This window comes from Micromys minutus (genome assembly GCF_963924665.1).
Source record: "Micromys minutus genome assembly, chromosome: 19".
Taxonomy (NCBI): domain Eukaryota; kingdom Metazoa; phylum Chordata; class Mammalia; order Rodentia; family Muridae; genus Micromys; species Micromys minutus.
Genome location: NC_137954.1, coordinates 51,651,059 through 51,665,845, shown reverse-complemented (window position 1 = coordinate 51,665,845; position 14,787 = coordinate 51,651,059). Strand labels below are relative to the sequence as shown.

Here is a 14,787-nt window from a genome sequence, read left to right as displayed (position 1 = left end):
ATAGTTATTCAATTAAACCTTGATTATTCAATATTTTGAAATGTTATATACGGATATTCTGTATAGTTGTTATATAGTTATGTATACTCTATAGAAAGTCTTCTGGTTTCAGTTTTTTGGTTCTAAGCAAACTGGCTATTGTAGAATATTTTCATTGTCATGTATATATATGTCAGGATCTGAATTGCTAGCTAAGTTATTCAATAGAGAATTATCTGTTATAAGATTAATCAGTTATTTCTATGGTTTATTCATTTTATTAGAGCAAATCTCAATATCTCTGTGAAATTCATGATAAAGATAGTCAAGTATAAAGTAGTTATAGATTTGATTTTCTTGAGGGGTCAGAATTACGACAACTATGACAAACCGAATCAATAAAGTTAAGGAATATAATAATGCAATTTCCATGGAACAGATGTTATATAAAATTTTATACAAATTAATCCTTCCAAATGTTTTCTTCTGTCCTTTTTTAATGAAGGTTCCAATTCATTGGATCAAATCAGTCCTCCTTTACCCAGTGAACCTACAGTTGTGAAAAGTGAAACAGAAAGTGGTCCAGCACTGAATCAAACCACTGAGAGCAGTCCATCTATTGCCACAGTATGTCATAGTGAGGAAGTCAGGGAGACCTTAGAAAGCAATGCGAATCTTCATAATGATGCTGAGACAGAATATGCTCCAGCAGTGTGTAATGTCTCAAGTGTCCAGAATGGAATTGTGTTGGTTCAGACTGACTCTTCCGATCCAGACAGCAAGCATGATGAGAATGATTCTCTTCAACTTTGTGCCAAAGCTGTGGAAGGTGGTAGACGTCAGAAGCTATCAGGCAATGCAGTCTTTGAGCTGGAAAATGGAGAGGCAGAGATGTACACTGATCTGTCACCATCTCTCAACAGTGAAATAAGTGAGGAATTTGAAGAGATAGATTCAGCACCTTTAGAGAAAAATCGTACTGATGATGCTGAGCTTGTCCGTCAGAATGGGCAGGAATTTCAGAGGTCTCCTGAAGATGGCATTGTTAGAAAGAGACGACAGGATGATTCTGACCAGGGAAAACAGACAGAAAACTCAACAGAAGATGCAGACTGTGTTCCAGGCCATGTTGAACAAAATACTAGTGATAGACCCAACCACCATGGAAGTTCTCCTGAACAGGTAGTAAGGCCCAAAGTTAGAAAAGTCATAAGTTCAAGCCAGGTGGACCAGGAAATCGGTTTTAATAGGCATGAGGCTAAACAAAGAAGTGTTCAGAGATGGCGAGAAGCTTTGGAAGTTGAGGAATGTAGTTCAGATGACCCTATAATCAAGTGTGATGATTATGATGGAGACAATGACTGCATGTTCTTAACTCCATCGTACTCAAGAGTTACACAGAGGGAGACAGAGCGTAATCGTGTAACTTCAGAAAATGGAGCCACAGCTTCAGGAAGGCGTGAAGCACGGGAAAATTCCTTTTGGAACGCCTGTGGAGAGTACTACCAGCTCTTTGACAAAGATGAAGATAGGTAAGCTCCATACAGCATTTGGTTGACTTGTGTACTGAGCCAAGTTTTTTTTTTTTTTAATATTATATATTCATTATACAAAGTATTGGTTTTAATTATAACATTCTCCTACATGTGTATCTTGCACTTTGATCATGTCCAACGCTCTATTGCCGTGTTTTACCAGTGCTTTTCCATTTTGCTGCTCATCTTTCTCTTGAGTAGTTCCCCTTCCACTTTCATATTTTAAAGCTCGATTCTGCAGAAGAGAGAGCATGCAGTAGTTGTCTTTCCAAGTTTGACTTATTTTGCTTTGCATGGTAATCCCCAGTTCCATCTGATTTTCTAGAATGGCATACATTTGCTCTTTATGAGTGAGCAAAGCCATAGTGTATGTTCACGTTCTTTATCCATTCGTATGCTGATGGACATCTGGGCTGATTGCTCAATTTGGCTCTTGTGAATTGTGTTGATAGAGCCTGTGAAATGGCCTTGTGGGTTAAGGTGCTTCCTGAAAAGCTGAGCCTGATGGCCTGAGTCCGTCCCTGGGTTTCCCAGGGTGGAAGGAGAGAATTGATTCCCGCAGTTGATCTCTAACCTCTATACATGCATGTGGCACACCTACATCTGCATACCCACCCATGCATACATGCACATATACAATGAATGGGATTTTGAATTTTAAATAAAGTAGTGCCGAAATAAACATGGATGTTCAGGTTGTCTGTGATAGCTGACTTAGATTCCTTTGTGGTACAACTTGGTTATATGGTGGTTGTATTTTCAGTCTGTTAGGGAATCCTCCATACAGATCTCCGCAGTAGATAACACTAATTCACATCATTATTAGCAGGACAAAAGGAGTCCTCTTGTGTATGCTCCCCAGCCTCCATTGTTTGTTTTCTTACTTACAGTCATTCAGACTGGATGAAATAGATTCTCAGTAAAGTTTTAATTTGCGTTTCCCCAATAGCTAAGGATGCAGAACCTTTGCCCATTGGTACTTTTGAGAACTGGCTATTCAATTCATTTGGCCTTTTATTAATTGTATTAAAACTGTTTCCGTATGCTTGTTATTCCCTGTGGGGTGTATAGCTAGTAAAAATGTCATCCCCTTGTATATGCTCTTTACTCTGTTAATTGTCATGCAGAGGGTTTATAATTTGATGCAGTTCTACTTACTCATCAGCTCTTGGCTACGTTTGTTGAGCTACTGGAAACCTTTTCAGAAAGCCCTTACCTATTCCTATATCTTGAAGTGATTTACGTCTAGTCTTGGAAAGGATAAGGGAAAGGAATCAACATTGATGCTCTACAGTTGGATATGTCTCCAGCACTCTTTGTTAAAGAGACTGTCTTTTCTCCAGTATGCTTCTGGCTTCTTGGTCAGAATCATGTGGCCATAGCAGATAGGTTTGTTTCTGGGTTACCTGTTCCATTTCATTGGTCTGTGTGTCTGTTAAAAGAAGTACTTTATTGCTAGTAAGATGTTTGGACTATCATATGTGATCAAGAAATTAGACATCCTGATGATGAGATATTCTGAGATCTCCATACATACAAACTGAAAATTATTTTGGTTTCTTTTAGACATTGTAACAGTTCACAGACATTAGATTTTTTAGATATATAATAATTATTACAAAGAGTACAGGCTGATTATTTTAATTAATAAGTGATTAGAGAGTGATTAAGATCACTGTTGATTGACATTATTGCATTAACTTTTAGTAGTGAATGTCACCCATTTCTTTTTATATTGGATCCTTATTCTTTCTATCACTAAGCTTCTTAGTTATTTAAAAATTAATTTCTGAGTATAGGGTATAGGCCTGTAGTCCCCTCATTCTTATGGCTGAAGTAGGAAGATCATGAAATCAAAGCTAGCCTGACCTGCATAGGGAGACCATATTTCAGAACAAAAATTCTCATTAAGTTTGGTTTGGCAGGTACTGTTTGTTCCTCCATCCATCGATGATGAGTCAGGTGTGGGAAGTTAACTAGTATAGTGTCATATGTAAGTGTTATAACTTGAATCCAAGAGGATGTATTCTCTATCATCGCACTGTTATTGTCAAGACTTCCTTTCTTTTTCTTTTTTTAAATGATTAATTTATGTATGTAAGTGCACTGTCTCTGTCTTCAGACACACCAGAAGAAAGCATCAGATCCCATTACAGATGGTTGTGAGCCACCATATGGTTGCTGGAACTTGAACTCAGGACCTTTGGAAGAGCAGCTAGTGCTCTTAACTGCTGAGCCATCTCCCCAGCTCTTGTCAAAACTTTCTAATTCCTTTTGAAACATAGGTTTCTTCAGACTATAAAACAGCAAAAATAGATGGAGGTGGGGGAATACAGTTATATTTTGTGTAGCTGCTCAGTTTTTATTGCCAGAGTCCAGATTTTTATGTATCTTTTTAAACAGGTTACAAACTTAACAATGCTCCATTATACATATTTTATGAGCTGTTAAAAATTTTTTAACTAGAAATGTATAAAGAGAATTTTCTAATTTGAATATGAAAATATTTTATCTCATACCATAAAAGAATAAATTCCTGACTGTTCTTAGAATTATGAATTAAGCCATTGTAATATGTAACCTATTTAAATTTAAATATGATTTTGATAACCTGAAGCTTAAAAATGTTAAGGGAAGGCAGATACTTTTGTATATCTGTTTTTTGTTTACTTTTTTAGTTCAAGAGAAAAGCTAATTTTTTATTTTACTCTCAGAGTTCAGTACATAACTGTTAATGAAAAGGAGATCAGATAAGAGAAAAAATGATGCGGAAAACAATAACTTATATTTAGAAACTGCAATATCACTACAAATATGTATATATATATATATGTCCTGAAATTGGTCAAGGAAATGGGAAATATACAAACTCAGTGTCACCTTCTAACTCAAAACTAATGCTGGGATAATTCCTCTTGTACTCTATATGGACCTTTGTTAAGCCATTCCCAAGTTCTTTTTAGTATGCTGTGTTTGACAGGGATTTTTATTACTGAAATGGAGATTAACTAGGAGGATGTCTATGTATTTAATTCAGCAATACATTACATGTTTGATCAGAGCACATTGCTATAAGTTGATATTAAATAAATTGATAAAAAAAGTTGGATAAGTCCCCGATCTCTGTGAATTCTAGAAATTGCTAGAAGATATCCAACATACAGAACTGTAATAATTAAATTCATACTGTCTGACCAAGCTGTAGGATAAACATTTTTAGGGGAGTAGAAGATGATAGAATTTTAGGAATTAAATCACAAGGTTCAAATGGGGTTGTTAGACCAACTGTTAGTTAAGCTAGGACTAGAATTAAGGTCTTGCCATGGAGTTCGTGGTCTTTTCAAAATCTACCAAGGTACAAATCATAAATCAGCCACAAAACTTTAACTGAAATTAACTTTTTTGATAGATGTTCCAGATTCAAACTAAAATAAGACACATTTTTCAAGCAATCGTGTTTTACTCCAGAAACATTAATATGTTTGAAAAGTATTTGCTGACCTGGATTCTATTGGGTGTTGTCAGCCATTGCTTCTGAACTTTGGAGAAAAGATTTAAGTTCTAAAGCATTGAGCTCTAAGATTGTTGGATTTGATTGTGAGTCTCTATCAACTTCTAGCTTACTATTGAAAAGAAAAAAAAAGGCTTCAGTTTTTCTTTTGCAAATGGAAGGTTATTACTGTTTTTTTTTTCTAGTTACATATTTCACTAGTGTCTTTACCATTGTAGACCCACTAAAGCAAAACAAAAATAAAAACCCTAAATATTGCTAGCTTTTCAAATGAAAATGTTAAAACTTGTTTTGGCTTTGTTTTTAAGTCAGCCATAAAACAAAGTATAGTTTTCATGGGTCCTGCTTTTTAAAAATTTGGGTTCCCCCAGGGATAGGACGTGTATCCTAGGGGAATGTCTAGGGGAATTTCAAAGGGCTATATAATGTGTTCTTGGTATGTTTAGAGAAGTGATATCAATAGTATGGACAGTGAGAGTTTTGTGAATACAGTGGGCATTAGGAGAAGACAGTCAGCTTTAATAAAAGCTGTTCTTTGAGCCCTGCTGTCATGTATTAGCTGATAGAATTTGTTGGGTGTACCAGAGTGACAGAGGTAACAGTGAAATACTAGAAATAGGTCTGTGAATCACAGAAGCTGGGCATGGAGACACATACTGTAATCTTAGCACTTTGGAGGTAGATAGGAGATCAGGAGTTCATGGTTTTCCTTGGCTATGGAGTAAGTTCAAGGCCAGCCTGGCACTCATAAGATCTTTAAAAAAATTTCAGAATAATTTCTGAATAATAGAGTCTACCTTCAAATCTATTTTTTTTATAAAGCCTTAAAATGTATTCTAGGATTGAATTATTGCAATAGTATAAATGACTCTTCTTGTTACTGATTCTATTGCTTGTTACTGTTTCTTGCTCATCTTACCTAACTCTAAGTGTTGCTTAACAGGATGCCTTTTAATCAGGTACCCACATAATGCCTCCTAATGCCGCCTAATGCCAAAACAAGTAGCATGGTCTCTAGCCTACTTTTGACCACGGTCATCCACATGCTCTACTCTGTGCAGCTCTGATAGTGCACTGCAGGGAGGTCAAGTGACCTCTCCTCTAAAGTGTCTTCAATGAAGTCTAAAAATTAACTAAAAGAGTTACTTCTCTCCTTTGTATAATTTATCAATGATATACTTAGATACTTTGTTATGTTTGTATTATAAAGGTAACATTTATAGAACATTTACCAAGAATACAACTAAAATTCATTTACAAATATACAAGTATACTATTAGATATTTTAACTTAGCTACTTAAAAGTTTTGGTGGGTCATCAAGTAAGAGCACTTTTGCTCTTGCAGAGAACCCAGGTTCAGTTCCAATTCTAGGAAATCTGACACCTTTTTGTGACCTCTGTAGACACCAGGCATGCCTGTGTACAGATACACACCAGGTAAAAGCTAAATGCACAAATATATCTAAAAGCTTTTAGTAGTGATTATACATTCTTTATAAGTAGAAGAAGATTTGATTACAATACGGTCACTGTCTTCCATGGAAAAGTCTTAGGTGATGGCTTAATCATAATAGAATGCTGCAGGCTATCAGGTAAACATTCCAGCCAGTAGCATTGCTCTGGGCTGTCTGACAGAAAATGAGTGCTACATATTCAATTAGAATTGCAGGGGGAATTGTAACAGTCAGTGTATAATTACCAGACCTGGAATCAGACCAGAGAACTAAGGTTAGCTCTTACTCTTTGGAAATATACCCTGAGAACTGTAGTAATAGAGGACAAGGATTAAGATAGGGAAGGAAATGGTGAGGGAGGGGTGAGGGATGGGGGAGAATCTTTCAGTAATACTAACACTTGTTTTTTTAACCTTGGGCCTGTTTTAAAGAGAGATGTGCTGTCCTCTACCTAAAAGGTTAAACAAAACAAAGCAAAGCAGACAGTAAGATACAGGGAAACATTCAGAAACAAATAATGGACTCCTAGCTACACAGGAGGGCAAAGCAGGAGGATTGAAAAAGTCGCAGGCTTACCTGAGTTATAGAGTGAGTTCAAGGCTAAACTTAGCAAGACTCCTCAACATGATAAATAGAAGTGGTTGGAGATACAGCACAGTGGCAGAGGCTTGCTCTGCATGTGGATGACCCTAGCTTTAATCCCTGTAACCACACAAATGCGAACTAAATGCCTATTTCTTTTGATATCTTTGGGAGAATAAAATGCAGATTGGCTCTTATTTTGATTTAATTTGATATATTAAAAGGTATCAGACTCTGTTACAGGTGTTCTATAAATATATAATAATGCTCTCTGTTTTCATGGTAAAGCCAGCCTTACAAAGAACAGAGCAGAATACACAAATTCATTGTTGAGATTACTTATTCACATTCTGTATAAATTGTCTGAGTATTATACAAAATGAGCATTTCTAACAGGGCAGGTGATACCACAGCAAAGAAAACAGCAAACATCTACAAGTAGCCAAAACAAAGACCTTAAATCATATACATAGACATTTTTTTTACGGACTTTTCTTATCTTGTTTCCAAGAGTAAAACATAAGTAATTTTGTAATCCCAGCACTCAGGAGATCTCTGTGAGTTTGAGGACAGCCAGGGCTGCTGTTGCACAGAGAAACCCTATGGAAAATTAAACAAACAAACAAAATAACAACAAAGAAAAAACGCATGCCTCTTCAGTCTTCATGTGGTTTATCATTGGCATGCTTCTTAGAAAACATTTATAGTTATATCAAAATCAAACAGTAACTTAATGTCACCTTATTTACACATGCCGTTAGCAAACAAATGAAGTGTTTAAAAATGTTGTTTAATGATTGAGACTATCATATATATTTTTTGATAATAATCACTCCCAGCTCCTCCCAGATCCATGTCTACCTCCTACCCCACCTTTAGTTTTGTGATCCCCTCTTTTTATTTCAACATTTATTATAATAGTTTAATCAAATGTAATACTTTATTTGTAAATCTCAGGTGAAAGTAACATAAAGTACCATCTAAAAGCAACCTCTTATTCCCTGACTCCCCAAAGAAGTGGTTAGTTTATCTCTCCAGCCTTATAGCTGTAAGTACAAGCGGTGTTCAAGATAGAACTGTAATCTGTAACAATAATATCCTTTGTTTGGACCTCTGCTTTGAACACCGTTTTGAAAGGATCACTATAGGGTAGATATTTTTTTTTCTTAACTAGGAAGAGTGTGTGTGTGTGTGTGTGTGTGTGTGTGTGTGTGTGTGTGTGTGTGTGTATTATTAGATTATGACTGTTTAAAACTGAAAACAAAACAAAACACCTTATGTTCTCCCTCATGAGGAAGCAGGTTGACCTAGTTTGGGTGATGGTCTAGGGTATAATTTTTTTATCTTTAGTGAGGAAAAAAAAAGACTAAAGTTGGGTTTCCCAGGAGACTGAGTAGCTTTTCTTTGGCACAGAAAAGAGGAAAATTGTGGTTTGTTTATTAAACTATTCACTTCTTTTCAAAAATTGTATTATATATTTGGTCTCCAATTTTTAATCTAAACATCATTGTAGGCTTGAAACATGAATACTAATAATGCCATTTTATAGATGAAATTAAGCACAGAAAGAATATGGATTCTAAGGATATTCTGGATTCAAATCTGTCTAACTTCAAAGCTTGTTCTTAGAAATTTGGTATTATCAATATTACTCTGTCTTCAATAAAGAAATTAGCTATGTACGTCTGAAAGTTTTAGTAGTAGAAAGCCAACATGGTTGCGGGCTCCTCTGACTTTCTGGGCCAATTAGAATTTTAGGGTTACAAATTATTAATAAATACTAGTCATAATTATGTAACATTAATATCATAATTAGTAACATTCAAATTGAAGTGGTACTAGAATTTATTTGTTTCAGTTACTTGTCACAAATATGTGCATGTGTTTTTGGAACATCCTTAATAATGCCTTCTGATAGCCTTTTCAGTCAAGTAATACCAATAAAATTCTACATTTAAAGCTGTATGATTGAACAATTTTTAGTATCTACTAAGAGCTATTAAACATTTATTTAGCTCTTCTGTCTTCTTGGAAACTGCTAGCAGGTTATTAAGGAAACTGATTTTATGTAACTAGGAAAATACCTTAGATCAATTAAATTTTGTAATACTGTTGTTTGTTTTAGTAAAACAAGATCAAAACAACTCATGAATTGGGCATCTCCCAGAACTAGAGCAGGCATAGAAAACGCTTACAAACTACAGCTTAGTTACCTACCTAGCTGGGCCATCTACAGCCACCAAGGCTTGATGGGGAAAACTCTGGGTGAGGGACCAGTTAGGTGTGATGACATTTTGATGGAGAGAGAACTCACTGAAGTACAGCAGCCAGAGGACAGAGATAGTCTGTGTAAGGGAAGGTGATCATTACTGGCTGCTCTCTAAGTTTCTCTTTTACCGAGAACTACTGAGTATTAATATGGGCCCAGAGTATTTTTTTAAAGGGTTAGTATATAATTAGAAATTGATTCTTTTACATCAGGTGAGTAATTTGCATTCATATCAGACATTGTTTGTGATTCCCAAATTGTGTTTATTTTTTAATTAATTATTTTATTTATTTACATTCCAAATGTTGCCTTCCTTCCTGGTTCCCCTCCCCAAGTTCTTCGCCCCTTCCTCCCCTTTGCTTCTGAGAGGGTGCTCCCCTACCCACCTACCTACTCCCACCTCACCCTGCTAGATCTCCCTTTCCTGGGACATCATGTTTCTACATGATTACTTGCATCCTTTCCCACTGAGGCCAGACAAGGAAGGTTCCTTGCTACATATGTAGCAGGGGACCACAGACCAGCCCATGTAAGCTCTTTAGTTGGTGGCTTAGTCCCTGGGAGCTTTGAGAGGTCTGGGTTAGTTGAGACTGTTCTTCGTATGAAGTTCCAATCCCCTTAAGCCTCTATAGTCCTTTCCCCAACTCTTCCACAGAGGTCCTGGGGCTCAGTCCAATGGTTGGCTGTATCCATATCTGTCTTAGTCAGATGCTGGTAGAGCTTCTCAGGGGCCAGCCATGCTAGGCTCCTGTCTGCAAGCACAACATGGCATCAGTAATAGTGTCAGGGTTTGGTGTCTGTGCATGGGATGGATCCCAAGTTGGGCCAGTCACTGGATGGCCTTTCCTTCAGTCTCTCCTCCATTTTTGTACCTGCATTTCTTTTAGACAAGAGCAATTCTCGGTCAAGAATTTTGGAGGTGGATGTCTCTCTAAGTTCCATTTCCCCACTGTTGGGCATTTCATCTAAGGTCATCACTAATAGGTTCTGGAAGCCTTTCATATCCCTGGTCTCTTGAACTTTCTAGAGGACACACACACACACACACACACACACACACAGCTGCATATTTCTATTCATTCTCCAGGCCCCTTGGGCTTATTTCCTGTTCCTCTTCATATCTGATCTTCTCCCAACCCTATCCCCCGTCCCATTTTCCCTCTCGTCTCCCCTCTCCCACCCAGGTCCCTATGTCTGAACTCTTATTTATATACCATTGATTGTGTATTATAGTATAAAGAAAAAATACAATTATATACTCCATAACCTGCTATGAGCCATGATCATTTGACAGTTTTACATTCTGTTGATTATTTATTTTTGTTATCTATTTATTTATGTTTTTTTTAGTTAAATGATCACCTGACTCAGCCTAGGCATCAATAGTCCTACCTAGCTCATATGACTCCATATGACAAAAGTAACTTAGTATGTGATGGTAGTTTATGTCTGTTCTGATTTGCAGTTCAGAGTGCAGTGATGGGGAATGGTCTGCTTCTCTGCCTCACCGATTTTCTGGCACAGAAAAAGACCAGTCCTCAAGCGATGAAAGCTGGGAAACTCTGCCAGGAAAAGATGAGAATGAACCTGAGCTACAGAGTGATAGTAGTGGCCCTGAGGAAGAAAACCAAGAATTGTCTCTTCAGGAGGGGTATGTTGTACAGAGAGACTCATTATTTAAATGTGCTTTATGCAAGGATGGCATACACCACATTCAAATGTAGGGTATACTCTTAATTACATATAAAGCCCATGTTGAACACATAGGGAACACTTTTAAATGCTAGCAATTTCAGTATCTTATGAGAATAGAATGTATGATTTTATATTGCTTTATAAAGGAAATTCGAATATTTAAAAAGTAGTTTGCAGCTTCCTAATGTTGCAACTCTTTAATACAGTTCCTCATGTTGTGGTGTCCCCCCAAACATAAAATTATTTTTGTTACTACTTCATAACTATTATTTTTCTGCTATGAATTATAATGTAAATATTTTTGGAGATAGGTGTTGTAACTCATTGGTTGAAAACTGCTTATTTGAAAGGTCATTTCAGCTGAGTTAAGAGTAATTGAATTAATGTTGCCCATTGCCATACAGTGAAGAGACTTGGGAGAACAATCTGCTATAAGAGATAAATCTGGTAAATTACGCTTAGCATGTCTTAGTAGTGATTCATTCAGAGAAAATGGAGGCAGTTAAAATTTTAATATTTTTATTAGCATGATTGGATAGTTTTTCCAGAACATTGCTGACCTATGGGAAATAGCTTTGACTTTATAACTTGAGTGGAGATACTCCTATCTAGGGGTTGTCAAACTTAAGTTATGCAAAACCAATTAAATATTGTTGGTTATGTATGCCAGTGTCTGTTGTAGCTACTCATCTATTCTGTTCACACATAAAGTCAGCCGTAGGCAATATCTAATGAATTGTTAGAGTTGTGTTCCAAACCTAGAGAGGACCTGTGGTTCTCAGCTCAGCTGCCTGTGTTTCAGCAGTAGAGCAGGCGAGCTTCTCCTCCTACCCGGTGCATGTTATTTCCCCTTGATTATTTCTCAGCAAGGATGGTTCACTGCCAGAAGGAAAGTGCTGAGTTTTTGTTTATTTATTCTGTTCTGCAACTTTGTTTCATCTGCATCTACATCAAACTACATCTGTTTGCTTTCTGGTAGAAATATTAGGTTCTTTGAGAATAGAAACATACTGTCACCAGCACAGGGACGTCTTCCTTTCCTGTCTTTCTTTGGCCATATTGAGCTAGATAAGGCTTAAAAAGTACTAATACTGAGTAAGAGGAAAGAGTAGACACCCTCCTCTTATTCCTAATTGTAGAGGAAAACATTGTTTAAATCACATTAAGGTATAACAACTTTTAAATTTTTTATGGGAGTCTACCAAGAATATTGAATTTTATATCTTCTGTAAAAATTGTAAGAAAATCGTTTTGGCCTGTTGATCATAGGAAATTTTATTGCTTAAACTAATTAGTGATATTTAACTACCCTGATTTTCTTAAATATATGAAGCATGATTATGTAGTCGTGATTTAATGATGGATTGTTTATATTGTTTTGTATAGAACTTATCTGTTGATATTTTTAGGTTAGCATGATTTGTAGATTTTTATATCAATATCAATTTTCTCTCCTTTGAAGAACAATGTTTTGTTTTTTTTTCTCTGTTAAAATAAGTTATTTATTCTGGTAAGTGTTGTTAGCTTTGGGTAATGAAACACCATCTAGCTACTTTATTTATAAGTGACTATCTTTGATTATTTTAAAATTTTTTAATGACAACTAACTTCTTTCAATTTTTAGTTTCAAAATTCATATGCTGGTAAAAAATCAATTCCTTCCAAGTTGTACTCTGATGGCTGCAAATGTGATGGCATGCATGTCCACGAGCACGCATGCGCGCACAGAATAAATGCTACAGTCTTGGCGGTTTTTCAAAATAAAAACTAACTTTAATGACTAAAGTAGAGCTGTCTAGGCAGAGTTAACAGAGCACTGGAAAGGATTGGGTAAGGGTGGGGTGTGGACCTAGACGGCAGGCCATACTGCACCGTCTGAAGTTCATGCAGAGAGTTAGCTCATCTGACAAGGATTTTAAAAGAGCGTCTGCTTTATGCTGATTAATTGGAAACGAGCTAAGTTTATAAAGAGAGTAAATTGTTCTGAGGTGGATACTTGGGAGTTGTAGACAAGCTTTACAGCTGAGAATGTGGCTCTAGTAGAGTACTTGGCAGTTTGCATAAAAGCCTGGGGTTGATTTATCAGCTCAGGCCCTCTCCTTCCAGAGGAAAAAATACTCTTGAGTTTGAGAAGATTTTGAAGTTTCAAATAATAAATTAGGTTGTTGTATTGAGGGAGAATGAGGCATCAGTAATAAGTAGGTTTTTGTTTTGATCACCAAGTAGATGGACAGAGAACTAGAAAATAGGGACTTACTTGGGAGTATGAGGTATGCCCCATGGATGGCAAGTAGACAACGGAATATGGTTTTTAGTTTAAGAGAACATTCTTGCTTTAAGTTGGATACCAAAGCATAAGAATAAATAAAATACATTTGGGGGATATTAGCTGTTTTCATCAAAATCATTCATTATGTAATCTACCTGCTAATTTGTTCTGCTCTAAGTTTTATAGGATATAACTCAGCATTGAACACCATTAGTTTTTAAATGGCTGGGTGGAGTCTATAGCATCAGTTGGCTTAATTATGTTGCATGTGTGTAGTAATTTTCTAAGGGTAACTATTGCAGTGAGGAAAATGATACCATGTTATTAGGTACTAGAAATGTAGTTCAGTGTCAGTGTTTCACTGTATGCACAAGACATAGGATTTTGTCCCCAGTACTGGGGTGGGGGGAGGAATTAAAACTTGAATAAAAACATTAAAATCAACTCCAAAAGAAAAAAGAAGAGAAAAAGAGTGAAAAGGTAGGCTATAGAAATAGTTCTTGCGACCACTAGTCATAAAAATATATGTATAAAGTGATCTTTGCTTTTATATGAAAGTTTATCAGTAGAATTTAAAAAGCTAAAAAGTATATATATTAAGTATAAATATGTATGTGTGTGTGAGTGTGTGTATGTATATATACATGTATATATATGTGTGTATGTATATACATATATGTATATGTGTGTGTATTTACACATATGTATATATGTGTATGTCTGTCTATCTATCTATCTATCTATATATTTATATATATATATATATATATATATATATATAGAGAGAGAGAGAGAGAGAGAGAGAGAGAGAGAGAGCGAGCGAGCGCAAAAGGGCAATATGGCATTTTAGGCAAAAACTAACCAGAAAAGAACTAGAAGAGTTATATTAAGTAGAGGCTGGAGAGATGGCCCAGTGGTTAGTCACTTGCTGAACAATCTGAACATGAGAGCTGAGATCCTGACCCAGGTTAACAGTCAGCTGTGGTGATTTGACTGGTCCCGGGGAGTGGCGCCATTAGGAGGTATAGAGAGGACAGAGGTAGAAGCTGGTCTTGCTGGATTACAGAGAAAATGTAAGACCCAGGTTCAAGTCCCAAGCCTCATAGGAATTGGTGGAGAATTACAGAGGATACTTAATGTCTTCTTTTAGCTTCTGTGTTGTATATATAGGCACACATGATCTGCACACTCACATACACCCAGACACACACACACATACAAAAACTCTTTAGAAATTTTTTGTGGGGGAGGGGGAAGGAAGCACAGAGAGAAAGGACAACTTGTAAGAGTTGGTTGTCTCTACCACATGGATCCCGGGGCTTGAACTCAAAGTCCTTAGGTGTGGAGACAGGAGCTTTGACCACTGTCTCTGACCAGCCCATTTGTTTTCAGTTGAAATGCAGATAAGGAAAACAGTCATTCAGAGTCCTAAGTACCAAGGACTTAGAACAGCGAGAATGCAAGTTACGCGTACCAAGTAGAATGGCTGTAA

General features: G+C 36.5%; 1 protein-coding gene and 1 pseudogene across 4 annotated transcripts in view; one reads left to right on the top strand and one right to left on the bottom strand.

Moving 5' to 3' along the window:
- The window catches only part of LOC308433279 (high mobility group protein B3-like), a 192,155-nt pseudogene that overhangs the window by 74,707 nt on the left and 102,661 nt on the right, over window positions 1–14,787 (bottom strand). The window lies entirely within an intron of this gene.
- PJA2 (praja ring finger ubiquitin ligase 2) overlaps window positions 1–14,787 on the top strand; it is a 50,169-nt gene that overhangs the window by 23,684 nt on the left and 11,698 nt on the right. For 2 of the 3 annotated variants that reach the window (XM_080933355.1, XM_080933354.1), the window contains exons 4-5: window positions 485–1,511; window positions 10,797–10,982. In XM_080933355.1, coding sequence (XP_080789481.1) covers window positions 485–1,511; window positions 10,797–10,982 — 1,213 coding nt within the window. The remainder of the gene's footprint in view (window positions 1–484; window positions 1,512–10,796; window positions 10,983–14,787) is intronic. The other variant, XM_080933356.1, reaches the window with a different exon arrangement.